Below are 20,757 nucleotides of genomic sequence, written 5' to 3'. Positions count from 1 at the left end.
TCCTGCAGAGCACAGAGAATAAATCATCTTGGACTGAGGAACCCCTGGGCTGGGATCGAAAAAAATTGATCTGTAAAGAGTCCAAAGGAACCAGCGGGTGTCTGTCTGCCACCTGCATGTTTCAAACCTGATACAGCTTCTGTTGTGAGTCACACAGCAGGACGAATAATTTCCACTGAGAGTGGTTGGATTTTCTTTTCCAGTCGGGGACTTGCAGATAAAATATTAAAGCACAAACTGCAAAGCTTGTAGGGCCCTCGCTGTGCAAAAAGCTCAGGGTAGACAGACTGATGTCCCAGGTGCACCGTTAGGAGAATCACCAATAAAAGAGCAACACTGCAAATAGGAGAGAATCGTGACTTTATCCCACACTGGGGAAATACTGCACATGAGCTGCAGTGCCTCTGCTTGGGAATCAATCCTGCCTGCTCTTGGAGGCACAGTGTTCAAGTCAGAGGCAAAATCAGGCTGAACCTCCTTCTGGATGTGCCTCCTTCACCCTGCTACCTTTTGGGAGCCCGCAGACAACAGCTCCTATTCCAGGCACTGAGCAGAAGTGCCTGGAGGCATCCAAACCCTTTGGGCATTTCTGCCTTGCCCTCTTGGAAGAGCTGCCTGGTGGCCATAGAATCATCCATCACAGAATGGTTTGGGTTGGAAGGGACCTTAACAGCCATCCAGTCCCAACCCAATGGGCAGTGACACCTTCCACTGGATCAGGATGCTCAAAGCCCCATGCAACCTTGAGCACTTTCACGGATGGGGCATCCACAGCTTCTCTGGGCAGCCTGTTCACCTCCATGGCAAGGATATTTATCCTACTATCCAATCTAAATCTCCTCTCTTTTAGCTGAAAGCCGCTGCCCCTTATTCCTATCGCTACGCTCCCGTATAAACAGTCCCTCTTCATCTTCCCTGTGGACTCCTGCAGGCACTGAAGGCAGAAGTAAGGTCCATCCGGAGCCGGGGGGATGCTTCCCTCTGCTGGCACCGAGCAGTCCTGCAAGCTTCACAGCCCCGCTTCCCAGCAGCAAGAATCCTGGAATTCCTTCTTCATGGCTTCAGAGAACTGTTATCTTTATCCACCTTCTCCCTGCTGGGCTGTTGGATGCAACGCCGTTTTTCTTATCTCGCAGTCGATGCTTTATTTGCCTGTAAATCCCTAAAAGAATCTTTGGATTACTTCCTTCAGCTAAGGGAAAAGATCACTGCACCTTCCCACGCATCCCAGAGTGTCTTAGGAGTGAGATGCCCCCAGTGAAATGCTCCTCCATCTCCACACGGGCACCGAGGTGCTGCTGGAGGAGCTGCTCTGGTCTCCTGTGGTTGGATCCCAGTATATCCCAGCAGGACTGGATGCTTAGGATTCACAGCAGCCAGGAGGCCTGGGGAATCTCATCTCTGTGCTGGGATACGAGTAAGGCGTCGTGTGAAATTCATCGTGGTGCAGGCAGCAGCGATGCCCTACTTGTGCAGGACCCACTCAGCGAGGCACTGTGCTAAGAACAAAGTTCAAGCAGTGCAAAGCACGGACATGACATCGTGTTGTATAATAGATCACGCATTATTCTGAGCATCTCCACTGCAGCTTGCACAGAGCCTGAATTTTGCCCCAAGTCAGCACTCAGATCCCAGCCTTCCCATCCCTGTCCCTTGCACAGTGAATTACCAGTTTCGTGCCGATTTGCCCAACGCAGAAAGTTGAGATCCGTTTAAATGCATCTAGCAGACATCAAATACCAGACGCAGCTTTAAAATCAATTCGGTTCCATCAGAGCGGGGTTTCGTGTTTTAAGACGAACTTAAAACGAGGGAACCCAGCGCAGTGAATCCCGAGGGAGGGGACATAAAGCCGCCCTGGGATGGGCGAGGGGGGGGCTGGGGAGGGAAGCATTGTTTTCTACAAAGAACAGGAAACGAGCCTCAAAGAGTACATGAAAGAGACCTTAAAACAAATGCAGATCAGCAAGGGGGGGGGGGAAAGGAGGGGTTCTCGGCTCATCTCCCAGCTGCTCTGCCCAGGGGCAGCCTGCAGAAACTTGGAGCAAATGGGATTCTTGGTAGGGAGGGATGAGGTTTTGGGACCTGCCGTCCTCAGTCCAAAGGGCAGGGCCTCGTGAAGGCCCAGAGGGACCAGAGGAGCCTGGATTCACCCAGTGACGGAGGGAATGCAATTAATGGGGCCTGGGCAGTGCAGCATTTGGGACAGGACAAGGAGGTGACACTTTGGGCTTTACTGCAAGGCTTTGGGCTTTATTCCAGTCTTGGGCCGCTCTCCATGCTTGCCCAGTGTCCCCAGTGGGATCCAGTGATGAGATTGTCCAATGTCCCCAGACGGATCCAGCACGCAGGACACTTAATGAACATTAGGGACAATTTATTATCAGAAAGAGTAGTAATGCATTGGCACAGGCTGCTAAGGGAGGTGGTGGGGTCACGGTCTCTGAAGATGTGCAAGGAATGTGGAGATGTGGCACTGAGGGACATGGTCAGTGGGCATGGTGTGATGGGCTGGTGTTGGACTGGGTGATCTTAGGGTCTGTTCCAACCTTAATCATAGCATCATAGAATGGTTTAGGTTGGAAGAGACTTTAAAGATCATTGAGCTCCAGTCCTTTTGCTCTGGGCTAGGTGACATCCCCCTCCCTCAGCTCAGGCTGCCAAGTGCCCATCCATGGCATTGGGGACCTTCAGGGATGGGGCAATTACAGCTCTGGGCAGCAGTGCCGGGGCCTCACCACCCTCTGGGTTCTTCCTAACATCTGGCCTAAATTTCCTCTCTTTTAATAATTTTACGATTCTATCATTCTCTAGCCATTGCACACCTCCATGCAGCCCCAGCCCTGAAGCTCCTCAGGGGACATCAGGGAGAGGGGACAGCACTGTAATGCCCCGTGGCAGAGAGCCTGGAGCAAAGCAGATCACATCGATGCCAAAACACACCATTTCCACACACAGCTTTTCTTCGTGATGATATTTCTCCCACAGAGCACTCATTCAGACCCCCTCGGTGGTCCAAGCCCTCTGTGCAACATGGCCGCTTCCTTCTGCTGCTCCTCATAAAACACAGTTCGTGTTGGAGCCAACTGGCAGAGCTGGACGGTAACACAGCTAAGCCACTTCCTCAGAGGAGGAGGGCTGGTGGCCCTCTGCCAAAGGGGACAATGTGGGACTGCAGCACTGCTCTGCATGCACTCCTGTTCCTGTTTACATGGAGTGATGGGAGAGGCTTCCCAGCATGTTTTTAAGGCAAGGTTTAACAAAGTGCCACATCCCCGAGGAATCTCCGAGTGGAGGCTGAGCACAGAGGGCAGTGCCACGTCCCAGCTTGCAGCTGTGATGGGAGCTGTGGTAATGGGGAGATCACACAGTCACCTCATTCCAATCGTGTACTGGGATGCGGATACGTCCCCAGTGACCCACGGCTATGATGGGAGCTATGATAATGGGGAAACCACATAGTGACCCTATCATGTCCAAGCAATGAGGCCTGGATGTGTCCCCCTGAAGCCCCACAGCCACGAAGGGAGCTGTGAGGGGATGTAACGTGGTGACCTGCTGGTAATGGGGAGATCATACAGCAACCTTGTCCCAGCCAGGGACTGGGACATGGAGGAGATCCCAAAGCCCCGCAGCCATGGGGGGAGTGGTGAGGGGATGTCGTGTGGTGATTTCCCCTGCACTGGGTTAACCTTGTCCTGGCTCCCATCTGCCAGGACTGAAGGCGTCGGGACCACCCGAACATTTCAGACCGGGGCAGCGTTTTTCAGTCCAAACGTCGCCATGATGAGCACAGGGCAAGCCTGGAGAACTGCACCGTCACTCCACGCCGCCACGCCAGACGTGGCTGTCCCACCACACACTGCGGCTGCGCGACGGGTCCGGCTGCCCGCCAGCACTCTCCCCGAGAAGACAGAGCCCTGAAGCAGGGCGCTGAGCCGCACGGCCCCGCGCACCCCCACCCGCGCCCCGGGGTGCCATTTTGTCGAGGGCCGCCCCTAGCCCGCCACGCGCGGCGGAATCCGCCAGGGGGCGCTGTGGCGCGGCGGGGTCCGGGGCGGCGCGGCGCGGAGGGGCGCGGAGCCGCCAGGGGGCGCGTGGCGCGCCGCCTTTGTTGCCGTTGGCGCCTTCCTCTATATAAGCGGCGGCGGCGGCAGCGCGCGGGCTCCGGCGGGCTCGGCTCGGCTCGGCTTCGGCGAGCTCGGTTCTAGCTCTGCTCGGTTCGGCTCGGCTCAGCCCGGCACGGCGGCGGCGGGAGAATGGAGATGAAAAAGCGGCTCACGCTGGAGCTGCGCAACAAGAAGCCCGGAGAGGTAGCGCCGCCGCCGAGCACATGGCGGGGCCGGGAGGGCGGGGAGGGACGCGAAGCGAGCGGCGGGGCCCGGCCCGGCCCGTGGGCGCCGCGGCGGAGCGCGCGCACGTGTCGGAGCGGGGCCGGGCGGCGCTGCCGCCGTTCCCGTGCCCGGAGCTCGCCCAAAATGGTGCTGAGATGGCTCCCGCCGCGCCGGGCCGTCTAACATGGCCGGAGCGGCCCCGCGCACGCGGCTCGGCCATGTTAGGGGCGGCCCCGGGCGCCATGGAGGCGCTGCGCCGAGGGCCGGAGCTGAGGGGCGGTGAGGTCCGGAGGTGCCTCGTGTTGGGGCTGCGGCCTCGAGCCTTCCTTAAAGCCCGCTGTGCCCCCGGGAGCCCGGCACGGCCGCGCCCTGCTGCCAGCCCGCTCGCCCCGCTGCTGCGTGGGGAACGTGGGACGGCGCCGTGCCGCGGGCTGCCCGCTGTGCGGGGCTCTGATCGCCCTGCAGGCTCCCGGTGAGCCGAGCTCGCAGCGTGGCCGGCGATGGCAGCAGCACGGGTTGTAGTTTCCCCGCTGCCGGTGGTGATTCACAGCCCGGCCTCTCCTTCGCGGAGGCAGGCAGGGCTGCGTGGGCTCGCTGCGAGAGGAGAAAGCGGGGCTGTTGGTATCGAAGGTGGAAATTCCCATGCTTGGGCCTACGCCTGTGAGTGGGGTTTCTCCCCTCTTGGAGGAGGGGAAGCTCAGTGCTGAAGCACGGACATGAAGAGCCCACGTTGGCAGGAGGAGGGTGCTGTGATAGACCTACCCAGCCTAAAAAAAGGAGCGAGGCGATAGCTGAGCTGTCCTAAATCACTTTGCTGCTCAGTTTCCTTCTCCAGTGCCTCTTTGGCTGAACTTTCTCCTTCCCAGTGCCTGCCTGTGGCTTGTACGTCTTTTGCTGTGCTGAGGAATGCTGTCTGCTCAGCTGGTGGGGCCAGTTAAACTGCCTTGCTGCTATAGTGTTTAGATCACACTGCACACAGCGGTCAGCCAGAGCTCGAGGCTGGGACTTTTGCACCCTTTCCAAACCATTTGCGTTGTCCTTTAAGCCTCAGCTTCTGGAGCAGCTCATCATTGCTGTGTGCAGTGCTTCAGCAGAGGCCTGTCCTTATCTGAGGCCGGCTGTGCCACCCTGCTGGCTTCCTCATGGCAAGATAGCTGTGACTGTCATCCAGCTCCCAGGACAGATCGCTGCGTCTCTGCAGCACGTTGCCCTGGGTTGCTTAAAATCGAGCTGGGATCACAAGGAAAACGCTCCATAAATGGAGCTTGTGGTTGAAGTTAAAGCCATTCTGGATGGTGAAGGAACTTGCTGAACGAGAACAGTGTGAGGAACAGAAGTGTCCCTTCGAGGCTGCAAGCTGCAGGTTTCCTCTTGTTTGACACCAGGAATTTGAGTGTGTGGCATGCTGGGGAAAAGAGCAGGCTCAGAGCATGTGTGCCCTGCAGCCGAGGCTGGTACGAGCCAGTACTGCTGCTGGAAGGAGCAGTCCTGGCTGCTCAGTCCTGTTCTGCTTTTGCACTGCCAGCTGCAGCGTTTGTTCTGCTGGCCAGGGCAAGGCTCTGCTCCAAGTTAAGCAGGTCTCTCCTCAGCTAGGTTGGTTCTTAACCCAGTAATGTTCACTCTCACTTCTGTGGTGAGAGTGAACCAAGCGACTGCAGAAAAATGCTGGCTTTGGCCGCCTTTATGCTTGGACACTGAGTCTCAGTTTAATCAGAGTTTTGTTTGAGGAGCAAAATGAGTTCAACTGCAAAACTCTCTTGGTTGAGCTCGTTTGCTCAGAGCCCTGACCAGCACAGCCACCTCTGGAGTTTGTGTTAACTCATTTTGACCTGGGGGGCTGCTGTGAAGTTGGCAGGGCAGCCCTGGAAGAAAGCGCCCTTATAACAGGACAAAGTGAAGTTCGTATGACTTCCTAAGAGTTGGCTGATCTGAGCAGGAGGTAAAATTAGAGATCTGCAAAGGAGGAATTTGGAGAGCAACACAAGCTTTCTGGCCAAGACTCATTTTTGCATCTTGTGGGGAAGAATGTATGGGGTAAAAGCAAATTTTGGGAATGGCCCACAAGAACTGGAGCTGTACTTTAGAGGGGGGGGATTTGCAGGTATGTGTGTCTGCCCTTTGAGTGCTTACAGGGTGCAGTTCTGTGGTCTTATTATTTGTGGGGGGGAGGGGTGTTATATCTTTATATATAAAGAACAGGTAAAGATTACTGCTGTGCATTAGTCTATGCTTGACAAGATATTGGATGCCATCAGTGTATGAAGAGCTTGGAGGCTACGGGGTGTGAGGGGTTTGCTCCATAAGATATCCTGATTTGGGAAGAACCTATCAGGATCATTGAGTCCATGTGGAGACTCTCAGTGGGAATGTGCCTTCAGTGGTTGTTTGGGGCAGGCTTTCCAGTGCCCAAGGCAGGCCTAGTGTTGTGGGGAGGACCAAAGGGGACAGAACCTGGTGACCTAGTTTGGTATTTTGTTAGCTCAGCCTGGGTTGTGGCTCTTGAAGCTTTTTGAAGCTTTGTGTGAAATGCTTTGATGCAACCTTATGGTTCGACCTCTGAAGGTTTCCTAGTGAAGAAAGGCTTCTGGCAGGCCTTGGCTGGAGTCAGAGGTATGGTGGTACAAAGTTGTACAGCTTGTATTTAAAGGTTGAAATCCTCACTGCAGTAACTTGTGCTCTCTCAGAAGTGGTTCGCCTTTAAGATCTTGCATGTCCCCTAGGGTGAGCGCAGGGAGACCTTTAGGTGTGCCTGCTGCTGTGAAACTTCACTGAGCCTACAGTCAGCTTGATGGATTTGAGGTGAGGCTCAGCTGGATGTGCAGTGACAGCTCCTGAGTGTCTCTGTTGGCAGGTGAAAGAGCTGGTTCTTGATAACTGCCGTTCGGATGATGGGAAGATCGTTGGGCTCTCTTCAGATTTTGAGAACCTGGAGTTCCTCAGCATGATCAACGTCAACCTGCTGTCCATCTCCAATCTCCCCAAACTTAACAAGCTCCGAAAGGTGAGTCCCATCTCTGGCAGTCCTTGCTCTGAGACAGGCAGGCTGATCTGTGTCTGGTCAGAGCTGTGCATTAGCTGGAGATAAGACACTTGGATTCTCAATCTGTAAGCTGAGCAATTAAGAGGTTATTTTCTGGTGTAAGAAGATATTCTTGAGCTTGCATTTTAAGCATCCCTTTGTGTTCTTCCTGTTGTAAATTTCAGGCTTGTATTTTAGGTTTTAGTGTTTGTAGTCAGGATAGCTACTCCCTCAGACCTGCAGTACTGAAGTGGCTGGGAGTGGTGCTATATTTAACTTGGAAATGGGATCTCGGTGAAAACTGGAGCTGCCTCTCTAATGAACAGGGTTCTGCTACGGTCTAGTTGTCAGGGAACTGTATTCTCTTTGTGAAAAGCTGAAACACTTTGTGACCATATGATGTTTCCTTCTGACAGCTGGAGCTGAGTGATAACCGGATTTCTGGTGGCCTTGAAGTTCTAGCAGAGAGAACTCCTAACCTGACACACTTGAATCTAAGTGGCAACAAGATCAAAGACATCAATACCCTGGAACCCTTGGTGAGTGAAAGGCAGTGCTGGGATCTAAGGGATGATAATTCCTTTGGGGACCATGTCTGTGCAGCAGAAGTCCAACATCTTGGTAACTGTTCCAACAGCACTTCGTGGTTCTGATGGGAACAGATGAGTGGGTCCAATTTGAGGCTGGGCTAATAGTTAATGGCTCCACTGTCTGGAAAACCAGCAGCCAGTTGCTAAAAGGAAGCATGAAATTTGGGCTGGATGAGTAAAACTGTGGATGCAGTGCTCAGTGTCCATCTGAGAAAGGACCGTTAATGGGTCGGATGCAGTTTGAGGTAGGTGGCACCTGGGGTGTCATGGAGATGAGTTGCTTGGACACCAGTGAGGGCTTCCATTGCATCAATCCAAAGACACTGATGCTGCACCGTGATCCTTGCACCATGGGTGCTGTCACAACTTAGGTTGCAGGAGGTTCCTGTTACGGATGCAGCAGCACCATTGCTGGTGCAGCTAAAGTGCCCTAAGGAAGGCTTTTGCCTTGTCATCTAGACTTTGTAGCTGTGGAAAGCCTGATCTAGGGAGTTGGCCTCAGTAGCTGTTACCTTTGGTCCCTCCATCCTCTCCAGAAAGAGCTGGAAACTGTTCTCCTTTGCTTAGCTGGATGCACAGTGTGGTAGCCTGAGTGGAGGAGCTGCTGTGGCTGTGCTGAAAAGCACATCAGGGACAGTTTGCAAGCACTGAGCTGCCTGTGTTGTGCTCTTGGGCATTTTGCCTGATGCTTCTGGGCACTGTGAGCCTGATTTTGCAATTCCTCCTGCTGTGTGGGAGCTGGGCACAGTGTTTGTTACCCACTCCATCATCTAAGATGGCCTAAGATTCCCATATGGGTCCAAGGAGAGGAAGCTGTAGGACAGGAGCTGAAAAGGAGTCATCAGCATAAGTGTTGTCCTACACTTAGGAACAGCAACTTATCTCCACATGAAGAGCATATGGTGAAAATAATGCATGCAAATATCCTTTTTGGTATTAGATACGGGTAGTAAGCAAACCATCTGTATTCTAATGGCTGCTTGATCTTCTATTAAAGTGTTGACTTGTGAATGATCTGCTGACTTAATCTTTGCAGAAAAAGTTGCCAAACCTGCATAGTCTGGACCTCTTCAACTGCGAGGTGACAATGCTCATCAACTACCGGGAGAGTGTGTTCACCCTTCTGCCCCAGCTCACATACCTAGATGGATTTGATGCTGATGAGCAGGAAGCTCCAGACTCAGACCCTGAGGCAGATGGGGATGGCCTGGAAGATGAATATGAGAATGGAGAAGGTAAGGATTTTCTCCTTTTTCGTGGGAACAGCCCATTTTCCCATTCTCTATGATTCTGTTGCTATATAAATGGTTATCACTTGCCACTGAAGTAGGGGCCTTTTGGACAGCCCTGCTCATTCCTTTCTTTGCTGGGCTGCAGAGAAGTGAGGCTTGCTGCAAGCTGACAGGGCTTGCTGCTGGTACTCCTTGTGTGTGCTTGTTTGGTGTGAGGTCCTTCCTATTACTTCTGCTCTAGGGGTTGCGGGCATACTATCTGGGATTAGCAGGTATTGGGAAACCATAACATTTTTGCCTTTGATAGAAGGTGAGGAAGAGGAGGATGATGATGAGGAAGATGACTTGGATGAAGAAGTCATTGATGAAGAAGACGATGAAGATGATGATCTGGAAGGTGAAGAGGAGGAGGATGGAGTAGATGATGAGGTGAGGCTTTCTGTCATTACTATATGTCTTCAGCAGCATTTTGGCTTGCTTAACAGTGTGTTTGTATGTTAAACTTGTGACCCATCAGACCAGATGTCATAAGTGCCTCTTTGTGGGCAGATTCAAGGGGTCCTACCCTGGGCTTTGGCTTTTCCCATCCAGGATCTTCTTAGTCCATCAGAGTTTTCTGGTTCAGTAGTTTTCTGCTTGGACTGATATTTCTGTATCAGTTGTTAAGCCATAAAGCCGTAAAGCATAATATACGTAAATGCTCTTAACAAATGCTGTTAAAGAAAGAGGAGCTTCTCCATGCTCAGCTTGTGCCTGGCACCTAAGTAAGGCAGGAACAGAGGTGAAGGAAAAGCATTGTGGTTTGTGTAACATGGTGCCTTCTTTTGATTCTAGGAGGAAGATGAGGAGGAAGATGGTGAGGATGAGGAAGATGATGAAGCTGATGATGGTAAGTTGAATTCTAATAAACTATGTGCCTTGCAAAGCTGTCTTGACAGTCTTTGCATGTCTCTATTCTTAGAGCTTCCCCAGCTTCTGTGCCTTGTTGCCTTCAGCTTTTCCATGATAGGTGCAATGTACCTCCTTGGAGGCACTGTTAAGCTGTTGCTTATGTCTGAGCTAACTATAAAATAGCGGTTAAAACCTGAGAGTTAGGTGTTAGTGATGGGGAAATAAGTTTCAGTGCCTGTTAATACCTATCAAGCTGGGTAGATCTACCAAATATTAGGGGTAAATTGCCTAGTGAACCTATCGTAAGTAGCTTGAACTGATGGTTCTTGCCAGACAGGGGCTTCTGTCATAGACTCTCTTGTTAGCAGTCTCTGTGAGAGGAGCTCCACTCTCCTGTCAGCTCTAGAGAGGGGTATAGACCTGAGCTTGACTTGAGTCCAGACTCCTCTGATTATAAACACCCAAACACACTGACAGACTGTAGTGGCTGGCATGACTTGAAATTTCCTTTCTTGAGTTTGGTCAGAAATGACTGAATTGTATAGTTAAGCTTTTGGGAGTGCTCAACAAAAAGCCTGCTTTGGAGCACTTGATGAAACGTAGGATGCTTGGAGGCCTTAAAAATTGTTACTGCTGCTTACGAGTCCATGGTTTTTGGGTAGCATGAGAAACTGAGCTGGGTGGATCTCATACATCATGGTGAGAGTCTAGTCTGTGCTTGCTCACTGGCAAGCTGTGGCTGCTGAGGCTTGTAGCTGCAGTTCAAGTGCTGTTCCTCAGGACTGAACAGAACTTCATGCTTCACCTCTGTTTGCAGACCTTCCACGGGGGGAGAAGAGAAAACGAAATCTAGAGGATGAAGGAGAGGAAGACCCAGAAGACGAAGAGGATGATGAGGATGACTGATCCCAGCGAGCCAATCAGTTTTACAGACTATGACTGTGCTTGTCTTAACCTCCCCGTTGTGTCTATGTGAGACTGTAAATCCCCATCTCCCACTCCTCCTCCCCTTTGTATGGCTGCAGCGTCCACAATATATTTTTTTAAGATGTAGAATACTGTAGGCATTCAGGGGAATCTTCCATACAAGGCTCTCTTTTCTCACAAGAATCTCATGACCAAAGGCTTTCTCCGTTCTGTGGTTTGTGCAGCAGTTTGCAAAAAAAAAAAAAAAAAAAAAAAAAAAAAAAAGAAAAAAAAAAAAAAAGAAAAAGAAAAAAAAAAAGAAAAAAATTTCCTCCTAGGGTATCTTTGGTGTCTGAAATCAGCCTTGCCACACTGGACCCAGAGCTCCAGCCTGCCACCCTGCCTGACAGCCAAGAAGGTGTTTGCTATCTGCATGCCCTCAGACCTGCTTTCCGAAGACACTCGAGCCATCTTGAGCAGTGGGTGCAAATCTGGTTCATCTGAATGGACTCTTAAGTAACCGATCACAACTGATCAGAAATAATGGTGATGTGATCTCTGGATATGCTTGAAGATACTTTAGTGCTGGGATTGTGGGGTGCCTGGGGTCTTGGGCGGGGGGTTGACTGCTTGCAAGACCTGGTACCTCTGGTGATGCACCTTGCAGTAGCCCTGTACTTGCTTTCCTACTTTTTATAAACTGGAATATTTTTTTTTCCTGATTGCCACCTAATAACTTTGGCTTGGATGCCCAAGTAGTGCTGGTTTATGGTCCCGAACATCCGCTGTGCTGAGGCGTGTCATCGTTCTAGCAGCCTGTGCTTTGGGAAGAGATAGGAAATAGCAGGTTTAGGGATACTGCACTTCTGTCAAACTCCATTTCGCACTGTACAGAACACGTTCAACCAGTATCACTGTGATGCACCTAACTCGGCGTTCCCCAGGAGACCGTGTTAGCCTATATATTCTCAGGGTCCTTCTGCTAGCCAGTAACAGCTCTGGACAGTTGCCTGGTGTGTGCCCTCCTTTTTCCTTTTCAACATGAAGAGAAGTCCATTGATCAGAAATCCAGCTTGCTCCCATTCATGCTATTTACGTGCTGTGTAAATGGGGCATGTCTCCCTCTGACCTGGAGTGGCTGGAGCAGGGAAGGGGGGAATTGGACCAGGGCTAGCTCTCCACTGCAGGGTTTCTGGCCTCTGACCCTTCCTTCCTTTGCCACGAGTCGTTTGGATGGCACAGCTGATAGCTTCAGGAGAAACCTGGCCCTGTGGCCTGCAGGGATGGGGAACTGTTGGGTGCTGGGTGCCTGCGTTGGGGGCAGAGGGAGCAACACAGTGCTGGGAGCATCCCACTGCTGCGGGGGCACTGGCACTTTGCAGAGCTCTGCTCGGTGCTCCAGGCAATGCTTTGGCACCCAGTGCCTGGAGGTGAGGCTCACAGAGTTCCTTCAGGAGTGGTGTGTGTTTGCAGCACATCAGAGTTTCTGTTGCTTTGTTCTGTTCTTGCTGTTGTCTCTTGCATTGTACAGTAGCTGTAACCATTCAGAGAAGAACTACTCCTGTAAAATGCAAACTGAGTAACTTATAAATGTTAAAGGAATTTTAAAAAGGAAAAAAAAAAAAAATCAGAGCAGCAGTTACTTCTAATTTTTTTCCCTGCATTTTTAGCAGATTGTATGGATTTTATAATAGCCTAGTCACTGTCAGGTTTCGATTGGTCAGACTAGTCCCAGGAATAAGGATCTCCAGCCCTTTTGTATCTTTTGTTACAAAATTTGGATAAAACTTTTAATAAAGACTTCAGTTTTTAAAAATCCATTGCAATGAATGTTGTTTTCACTGCCTCTGCTCTAGGAACACCAGAGCTGCCAGCAGCCCACGGAAGCCCTGGCTTGGAAGTTCTGGGGCAGTTTTTGAACAGCTGGATCCTTTCCCACAGCAGTGATGGCTCTGCTCACCTTTCCATGGCTTGTTTTTTTGTTTTTTTTTTTTGTTTTTTTTTTGCTCTGAGCCCCAGCTGGGAGGATTCTCGGTAAGTGAAGCTTGTCTGTTATTGGGGTGGGGAGAGGGGGCTTCTTATGGAGGTGGAGCAGGGGGCTTGGATGGGAAATGTATTGGGGAATCCACGCAGGATGTGTCTGTGGGGTCTGTGGCAGCTCTGATCTGGGCTGCTCCTGTGAATTGCCAGCACCAGGTTCGTGGGGAGCTGTGGGGTTGCTGAAGGACAGGTAGGTGTTTATCTGCTTTTTTTATCTGTAGGAAAAGTCTCCGGTTAAATGCTGAGAAATGCATGAGAATGGCTTCAACTCTGCTGGGAGGCCCTGCTGAGGACAGTGATACAGCTTAAGGGTGGAGGGAGTGAACAGCCCCAGTGTTGTACACCTCAAAGGCAGCGCTGGAGCAGGGATTGGGTGTTGGGGGCTGAACCCAGGCAGGGCTTGGAGGGCTTTGGAGGACTCAGAAAGGTGAGCTGTGCTCCCTCCCTGAGGGTTTAAGGTGCCTGTGGGGCTGCGTGGTCCTGGTGAGCTGTGACTGCCAGTTCTGTGCGGGCTTTACCTCGGGCTCTTTGCAGGGTGGTTGTGCCCAGTGCACTGCTCTGTGGCCAGCCCAGGGGCTGGTGAGGATTTGTGCAGCCTCACTGTTGCTGCTCAGTGCTCAATCCCCAGCAGGAGTGGCTGGAGCTGCTCCCTGTGCTCACCTTCCCCTATGCACAAAGCTGGGTGTGCTGGAGTTGTGGCTGCAGGGCTGCGTGGAGGGAGCTGGGAGCGTGCAGCCCCCTCAACATCTGTGTTATGGGGTCGGTGTTCCTGGGGAAAGAGCAGCTTCAGCTGTGCTGCAGGAATCCTGCAGTGCATCCCCTACAGATATGTGTGATCCACGGGGTGTATCTTGGAATGGGTAGAGTAGCTCACAGCTACTGCTTGCAGCAAATCCATCTTCCAGCCAAAGAAAAGAAAAGCTCCAGGTGCTGCAGCGCAGGGGGCAAAGCCTGAGCTCCCACTAAGGCAGCAGGATGATGGGGGCTGCAGCACCTGGATGATTTTGGCCTCCTCCCTATGGAGCTTGTTCCAAATGCTGTGTCTCCTTCAAACCCACCCTTTTCACACCCTTCCCATGGTGGGACCCCCTGCTGTGCAATGCAGAGCCCCTGCTGCCCCCTCTCTGGGGTGGGGGTGCAGCTCCTTAGGGCTGGCACAGCTCCCTGTTGCCCCCCCCCACAGAGGCTCTCCCAGCCGTTCCTCCTGTACAATTCCTATTTATTAATTTCCAGACCTTGTTCCTGAGCATCCATTGGGCTCCCCCCAACCTCTCACCCCTTCCTCCCAGGCTGGAGTAATGGAACTTCTAGGGAAGGGAGAGACAGGAGGGCTCCTAGGGGGCTTAGCATTTCAAAAATAAAGGGGAGAGAGACTCAAAAAAAAAAAACAAACACCACCAATTGCCACCCTCCTCTGGCAGCCCATGCTGGGGGATGCTCCCAGGGTCCCAGTGTTGAGGCGTGGAGCATGTGGTGCCCTCAGTTCAGCAGGAGCAGAGCTCCTCAGAGCTGCGAGTACAGGGAGTTCTCCATCTCTGGCGTCAGCTTCGAGTGGAAAGAGGCGATGCTCACCCCAAAATCTGCAGAGAGAAGGAAGAGAGCCGTCAGGTCTGGGGCTGAGCTGCACAGGTTGCTTTAGGGGCATGCTGTGGCCTGGAAGCATGCTGGGATGCTATGCGTGAGAACAGCAGTGGGGTTGATCCCCATTAACAACTTCTTCCTCCAAACCACACCCTCTGAGAGCCCCATTCTCACCCCTTAGGGACTGAAGGGAAAGAAGAGGATGCTCATGCTGAATCCCATTCAAAGAGAGCACCTGGGATCCCCCATAGCCCCCCTCCCAAGGCCATACCCACGTCTGTGTCCATGCGCCCAGCTGGTGCTGGGTTCTTGCGGTGCTCCTCGATGTGCAGCGTCATCTCCTCCCGTGAGGCAGTGGAGTAGTGGCATTGCATGCAGGTGTAGCGGCCCCGTGTGTGCTCCCATACGATCCGGCTGTTGGAGGAGTGCCCTGCAAGGACAGGTGAAGGAGGGAAGCACAGAGCCTGCTGGCAGCAGCCGTGGGCACAAATGGGATATGTATGGGGCGATGCTGTGGAGCTGTGGGGTAGAAGCCCCCCGTTCAGAGCACTGCAATATGAATGGGTCACAGACTTGGGGGAGACAGCAAGAGGGGTCCCAAACCTAAAAGCAGAGTTGGCCATGGGTGTTGCATGGAGCTGTGCCGTGGAGCTGCAGGGCAGGAGAACCCCACTCCAAGGAGGGATCCCAAATCTGGGGGAGCCCCCTGCATCTAGAGGGGGGACCGCAAATCTTGGAGCATAGCTGGCCATGGGTATCGCATGGACCTGTGGGGTGGGAGCTTTCCACTCTGAGCCCTGCAATATGCACAGGTCCCCTCAATGTCGGAGGGACTCCAAATCCTGGAGAGACCCCCTAAATCTAAGAGCAGAGCTGGCTATGGGCATCACATGAAACAGTGACACTTGGCCATGGCTGCTGGAAAAATGGAGGGGGCTGAGTCCAAGCAACTGCTGCACCCCCTCCTCTTGGTGCTGCTGCTGAACCCAAGCTTAGCAGATTCTGGTGTGGGGGGGAATGATGCAGACAGCAACAACCCCCCCTACCTGGGCAGCATCCCCTCTGCACAGAGCTCCCCAAAATGAGGGTGCTTTCCCTCCCCGCTGTGCTCTGGGGGCTCTCCCCTCCCCTAGAGTCCCCCCCTACACCTCCCCCCACCCCCAGTGACAAAGCAGCCCCCAACCAGTCGGTGCCGAACTAACCTGGAGTCACTCCTGAGCCAAAGCATGGGAGGAGTGGGCTGACACTCACACCTGCGGAGGGAATCGAGGGGCGAGACAAGCATTAGGCCTTCCCCTCCCTGGGTGGGGGGGACGTGGGGGGCAGGCCTGGCACCCCAGCATGCGGGGGAGCAGCAGGGCTGAGCCAATTTAGAGGATTTTGGCGGTCGCTTTCATTATTTTTCTTTCCCAATTTGGTGGGGGGAGGCGGGGAACGGCGGTGGGATGAGGCAGAGGGCGGCGGGGGTGGGCAGCTCCAGGCTGTGGGCTATGGGGTGAAGGGGGGATCCTCGCTGGCCGTCGTGCTGTCCTGGTCCGAGAGCAGAAGAAGCACTGCCCTAAGGGCCGTCTGTGCTCACCTTGGCTCTTCTTCCAGACGGCGTTGGAGGCTGACGGGCCATGGCTGGGCGAGCAGGGCCGCAGGCGGGGCTGGGCCGTGGGCAGGCTGAAGGGCACCGGGGGGTGCATGTAGGAGAGGAACGGCACTGAGGAAGGGGGAGGAGGAGGAGGAGGCCCCGAGAAGCGAGTCAAAGTCGGAGGGCCAAACAGGTTGGGTTCCAGCAGCGGGAAGGGGTGCGGGGCCGGCGGGATGAGCGGCAACGCTTCCAGCGAGCCGGGCAAGTCGGGCAGGCTGGAGGCCGTGTCTGTGCCAGGGGCTGTGGTGATGGCTTCTTTCTCTGTGTGCCAGATGACGGTGGGAGGCTTGGGCAGCCCCTCGGGGGGTGGTTTGGCCGTGGGTTCCTTCTCTTGGGTGGAGGCGGTGGGCAGGGTGGGCTTCTCGGCCTTTTGGGGCGGCGGTGCGGGGCTGCTGGCGCGGTCGGAGCAGACGTGGAGGTGCTTGAAGAGGGAGCGGTGGGTGCGGAAGCGCAGCAGGCAGTTCTCACATCTGTGGGGCCACAGGCAGCGTCAGGTCTGGGACAGTCAGTCCTCCCGTGGTCACTTTGGGGCATGCAGACCCCCTGATCTGGGGTCTGCCCCATTGGGGTGGGATACTGGGTGGCCCCAAATGGGGCATGGGATGGGGCTGTGTGTACATGGGATGGGTCCATGAAGAGACATGGGGTGGGGACAGGAACGAGAAGGGGATAGGGACAAATGGGGGACAAGTGGGGGGGGACCAGGACTCACTTGAAGTAGCGGTTGGGTTTGTAGTGCACTTTCATGTGGGCCATGAGGTCCTGCATGCTGGGGAAGGTCTCTGTGCAGCCCAGCGTGGGGCACTGGAAGGTTTTGCCTGCAAAAAAAGAGATGGGGCTGAGTCAGCACTGTCCTGACTGCACTGTGCCCTTGGGTGGGGATCCTGGTGCTGTTCCCATCCCCTTCCATGCTGTCCCACCACTGTGTCCCCACACTCCCCTCTGGGCTCCATGAGCACTATTTGTGCACCACAGGGCATCCCCATTTTGCCATCCCCTTACCCTCAAGGGACTGCGTGGGTCTGTAGTGCACCTTCAGGTGGTCCATCAGCTCTTGCATGCTGGGGAAGGCCAATTTGCAGCCGTAGCTGGAGCAGGCGTAGTGCTTCCCTGCAAGAAGACACCACTATTGGCCTCATCCCCTGTCCCTTTTCATCCGTGGGTCAGCGGGGTGGGTGATGCACTCAGCTCACCTGGGGCTGGACGGCGCTTTAGGAGCCGCAGGTCCTGTGCTGGGGGGGCTCCTCCGCTCCCCAGTGCTGTCATGGGGCCTGCAAGGAAGAAGTTGTGGGGTCGGTGCTCTGTGCACCCATCGTGATCCCCAACCCTCACCCTTGCCCTGGCCATGGAGAAGAGCATGTTCTGGGGTGGGGTTGGGGCCATAGCTCCATGCCTACAATGGGATTTCTGGTGTCCCCCAGTGTCACACCCCTCAGACAGCAGCCCGCCCCACACCATCCCATGGACTCACCTGCCCCCTCCCCAACGTATTTCCCCCCCAGGGAGAAGTTGGGCAGAGTTTCATCCTTCTCCGTCTTCATGGCCGCTGCAGGGCACGGGGCTCTCCTCTTCTTCGTGGTGCTGCACCCAACCAAGGAGCAGGGGTTAACGCTCAGCACAGAGCAACAACCACCTCCTCCTGCTCTTCTCTGGTGTTAAAGCCAACACCCTCCCTCATCACCTCTCCCACCCCACACATGTCCCCAAAGCAGGCAAACATCACTTCCTCTGCCACATACCATGGGGCACTGCCCCACACATCACCAGCTTGTAGGATCAGGTGCAGCACAGCATCCATAGGCAAATCCTACCCTGGATCCACAGGACACCCTCCTCTCTCCCAGGTGACGCAATAATGGAGGTATTTCCTCAGCTTTTCAGGGGAAAATCAGCTTAAAACACATGGTTTTGGGGTGCTGTGGGATTGCAAGCTGTATTGAGAAGCACAGCCTGGATGGATGGGGGGGGGGGTCTTAGCACATGGAGTGACTCTGGAAGGTGTTGCTGGGGTTGGTGCTGGAGCCCTTGAGCAGTGTCCATCCCAGGGGCTGGCAGCCCCCATACACCACAGCTTCCAATGAATTCCCTGATTTCTTGAAAAAACAAACTTGGGAAAATTGCCTTTTTGGTGTCCTGCTCCCTTATGGCCTCATCTAGAGTGGGCTGGCACTGGGACCAGGTGGTGTCACTGGGGACAGTGGCATTGGGTTTCCAGTAAGGTGGTGGTTTGTGATGATAGATAGGGTCAAGAAACAGCGTAAGGACATCACTGCTCCAGGAACTGTCCCTGACACAGTGAGGAGCTGCATGGACACAGCATGCTTAGCCCTACAAACCCCAGCTTTGGGGGAGGTGGTGGCACCTGCACCGTTCTGCTACCATTTGTCATCTCTAGCAGGACAGCATCCTTCTGCAACACTGAGCACAGTGCTGTGAGCCAATGTTCCCATCCCCAGGACCTCATGGAGATATCACCCCCAGCCCCAGAGCAAACCCTGCCCTGGAAACCCAAATCCTGGAGCCACTGCACACTCACTGCACACTTTTCACAGCATTTTCCTGCAAATCCAATGGCACTGCTGTGCTGAGTGGGGACCCTATAATAACCCCTTCTGGGTCTGAGGGGTTTGCAGCCTTCGGTCACCCAGAGCAGCTTTGGGACTGATTCCATTAACAATCATCTCCCTCAAGCAAATCAGAGGGTTTATGTGATTTAGAGACATTCACAAATCCGGGAGGAGAAATGGGACCGATAATCCCATCCGAGCATCTCTGTGATCAGCAGCTCTGAGGCTTGGGAGATGAGAGACAAAGGCTGGCTCATGGGACCGCCCCTGGGAGGTGACAGCCGAGCAGGGACCCCGGCTCTGCCTTTACCCCCTCTCCCCCCAACTTTACCCCATGGAGGAGGATGCGGGCTGACCCCAAGGGTGCTCAGGGTGCCAATATGTCCTGATACTCCCAAACTCACAGGGATGGAGGGATGTAATGCATTGGGGGCTCCCAGCTGCTCACCCCAGGGCTACTAGCCCTATGGCTGGCACCTCCTGGCTAGCAGCACCCTGAGGCTGGTGGCCCCTATAGATAATACACCCATGGCTACCAACACCCCTGCTAACAGCCCCTTTCTACTACTGACAGCCCTCCAGCAACAATACACCCCGGCTAGCAGCCTCTATGGCTCACAGCCCCCCATGCTAACAGCCCCCCAACAATACACCCATGGCTACCATCCCCTACGGCCAGTAGTACCCCATCTATCCCCTCCCCCCCCCTCGCTAACAGCCCCTTTGTCTTACCAACAGCCCCCCAACAACAATACACCACTGCTACCACCCCCCTACGGCCGGTAGCCCCCTGCTAACACTCCCTTTGTATTACTGACAGCCCTCCAACGACACACCATGGCAAACAGCACCGTGGCCAATAGCACCCCATGCAGCCCCCCCTTGCTAGGAGCCACCTGGTACAAAAAAGCCTCCCCCCACCCCCCACCTCAAATCCCGGCCAGCAGCCCTTACGGCCAACAGCCACCCACCCCCCCCCGCCAGCATTCCCTATACAAACAGCCCTATCGGGGCTGACCCCACCCTGAGGGCACGGCAGCCTCCGCAGTGCCCCCCCCCGCCCCCCCGCCCCCCCTTCTTCCCAGCGCGGTGCCGCCCGCACGTACCGGGGCTGCGAGGGGGGCCCGGAACGCGCATCAGCGGCGGCGTTGCGGCCGCGGGGCCATTTTCTGCTCTCGGAGCTGTCGCGAGAGCCGGGGGGGGAGAGGAGGGAGGGGGAAGAGGAGGAGGAGGAAAAAGCCGAGGGGAGGGGGGGGGGATGGGGAGGAGGAAGGAGACGGACGGAAGGAGGGGAGGGGGACGACGCGGGGGGGCCGCTGTTTGTGCCCCATTGTGTGCGGGAGGCAGCGCGGGGGAGGTTTGCTGGGACCGCCCCGGAGCAGCACCTGATAGCACCCCCCCCTTTGGGATCCTTTGGAGCTCCCCCCCACCTCGAGCACCCAGCAGAGCGTGCCATGAGCCGCTGTGCCCCCCCAGTTCCTTGGAGCATCTCTCAGGGCATCCCGAACCTATCGTACCACTCCGAGACCCCCAGGCTGCCCTCATCAGTGTAGGGTTGGGGGATGATGGCAGCATCCCATTTCCATTTGCACATCCCCAAGGAGGGGTCAGAGGCTGCAGGAGAGCGATTCCTGCACCCTTCGAGTTCCCAAAGCCTTTTTTTTTTTTTTTTTAATAATTAAAAGGAAAACAGTGCCATCATTGCAGTCTCCCTCTCTAAATATGGAACTGCAATTATGGGAAGAAATCCACCCCAGGACCATAGGTTGTCAAGCAGAGCTATGGGACTGAATGTCCCATCCTGCCAAACTCGTGCACCCGCCAACCCCGTGCCCCCCCTGTGCCCCCACCCCAGGCCCTAAATGCCATTTGCAACGTGAGGACTCCATTTCCCAGCAGCACAACCCCGACCCCATAGGATATAGGATCCTTTGAGCCCCCCCCCTCTTCCCCCAACTCAA

At 54.5% G+C, this 20,757-nt stretch overlaps 2 protein-coding genes across 5 annotated transcripts; one reads left to right on the top strand and one right to left on the bottom strand.

Annotated features, from left to right (window-relative positions):
* The first annotated feature begins 4,089 nt into the window (after positions 1 to 4,089).
* Positions 4,090 to 12,788, top strand: LOC100545141 (acidic leucine-rich nuclear phosphoprotein 32 family member B). Of its 2 annotated transcripts, none has more exons than XM_085211392.1 (7): positions 4,090 to 4,313; positions 7,186 to 7,335; positions 7,770 to 7,892; positions 8,980 to 9,178; positions 9,486 to 9,604; positions 10,010 to 10,064; positions 10,884 to 12,788. In XM_085211392.1, exons 1-7 carry the CDS (start codon positions 4,260 to 4,262, stop codon positions 10,970 to 10,972), a joined length of 789 nt encoding a protein of 262 aa, XP_085067518.1. In that variant the 5' UTR covers positions 4,090 to 4,259; the 3' UTR covers positions 10,973 to 12,788. The 2 variants fall into 2 exon arrangements, with proteins under 2 accessions (XP_085067518.1, XP_085067517.1); XM_085211391.1 differs by having other exon boundaries at positions 4,092 to 4,313; positions 9,483 to 9,604.
* On the bottom strand, positions 11,221 to 20,051 carry ZNF414 (zinc finger protein 414). 3 transcript variants are annotated; one of them, XM_085211387.1, is made up of 9 exons: positions 19,903 to 20,051; positions 17,701 to 17,810; positions 17,423 to 17,500; positions 17,232 to 17,339; positions 16,942 to 17,047; positions 16,173 to 16,699; positions 15,796 to 15,846; positions 14,865 to 15,023; positions 11,221 to 14,592 (listed from the first exon to the last, which is right to left on the bottom strand). In XM_085211387.1, the coding sequence occupies exons 2-9, from the start codon at positions 17,768 to 17,770 to the stop codon at positions 14,516 to 14,518; spliced, it is 1,176 nt and encodes a 391-aa protein (XP_085067513.1). In that variant the 5' UTR covers positions 17,771 to 17,810; positions 19,903 to 20,051; the 3' UTR covers positions 11,221 to 14,515. The 3 variants fall into 3 exon arrangements, with proteins under 3 accessions (XP_085067513.1, XP_085067516.1, XP_085067515.1); XM_085211389.1 differs by lacking the exon at positions 11,221 to 14,592 and adding an exon at positions 15,197 to 15,390 and having other exon boundaries at positions 14,891 to 15,023; XM_085211390.1 differs by lacking the exon at positions 15,796 to 15,846.
* Positions 20,052 to 20,757: the final 706 nt, after the last annotated feature.

Source organism: Meleagris gallopavo, chromosome 30 (assembly GCF_905368555.1).
Source record: "Meleagris gallopavo chromosome 30, MGAL_WU_HG_1.1, whole genome shotgun sequence".
Classification (NCBI taxonomy): domain Eukaryota; kingdom Metazoa; phylum Chordata; class Aves; order Galliformes; family Phasianidae; genus Meleagris; species Meleagris gallopavo.
This window is presented reverse-complemented; position numbering and strand designations above follow the sequence as displayed.

Excerpts from the sequence above, each read along its gene's own strand:
- LOC100545141 (XM_085211391.1), top strand. The coding sequence starts at position 4,260 with ATGGAGATGAAAAAGCGGCTCACGCTGGAGCTGCGCAACAAGAAGCCC. Across the intron at positions 7,893-8,979 it reads TCAATACCCTGGAACCCTTG|AAAAAGTTGCCAAACCTGCA; the intron begins GTGAGTGAAAGG and ends TAATCTTTGCAG. Across the intron at positions 9,179-9,482 it reads TGAATATGAGAATGGAGAAG|AAGGTGAGGAAGAGGAGGAT; the intron begins GTAAGGATTTTC and ends TGCCTTTGATAG.
- ZNF414 (XM_085211387.1), bottom strand. The coding sequence starts at position 17,770 with ATGAAGACGGAGAAGGATGAAACTCTGCCCAACTTCTCCCTGGGGGGG. Across the intron at positions 17,340-17,422 it reads AAAGCGCCGTCCAGCCCCAG|GGAAGCACTACGCCTGCTCC; the intron begins GTGAGCTGAGTG and ends GTCTTCTTGCAG. Across the intron at positions 17,048-17,231 it reads ACCCACGCAGTCCCTTGAGG|GCAAAACCTTCCAGTGCCCC; the intron begins GTAAGGGGATGG and ends CTTTTTTTGCAG.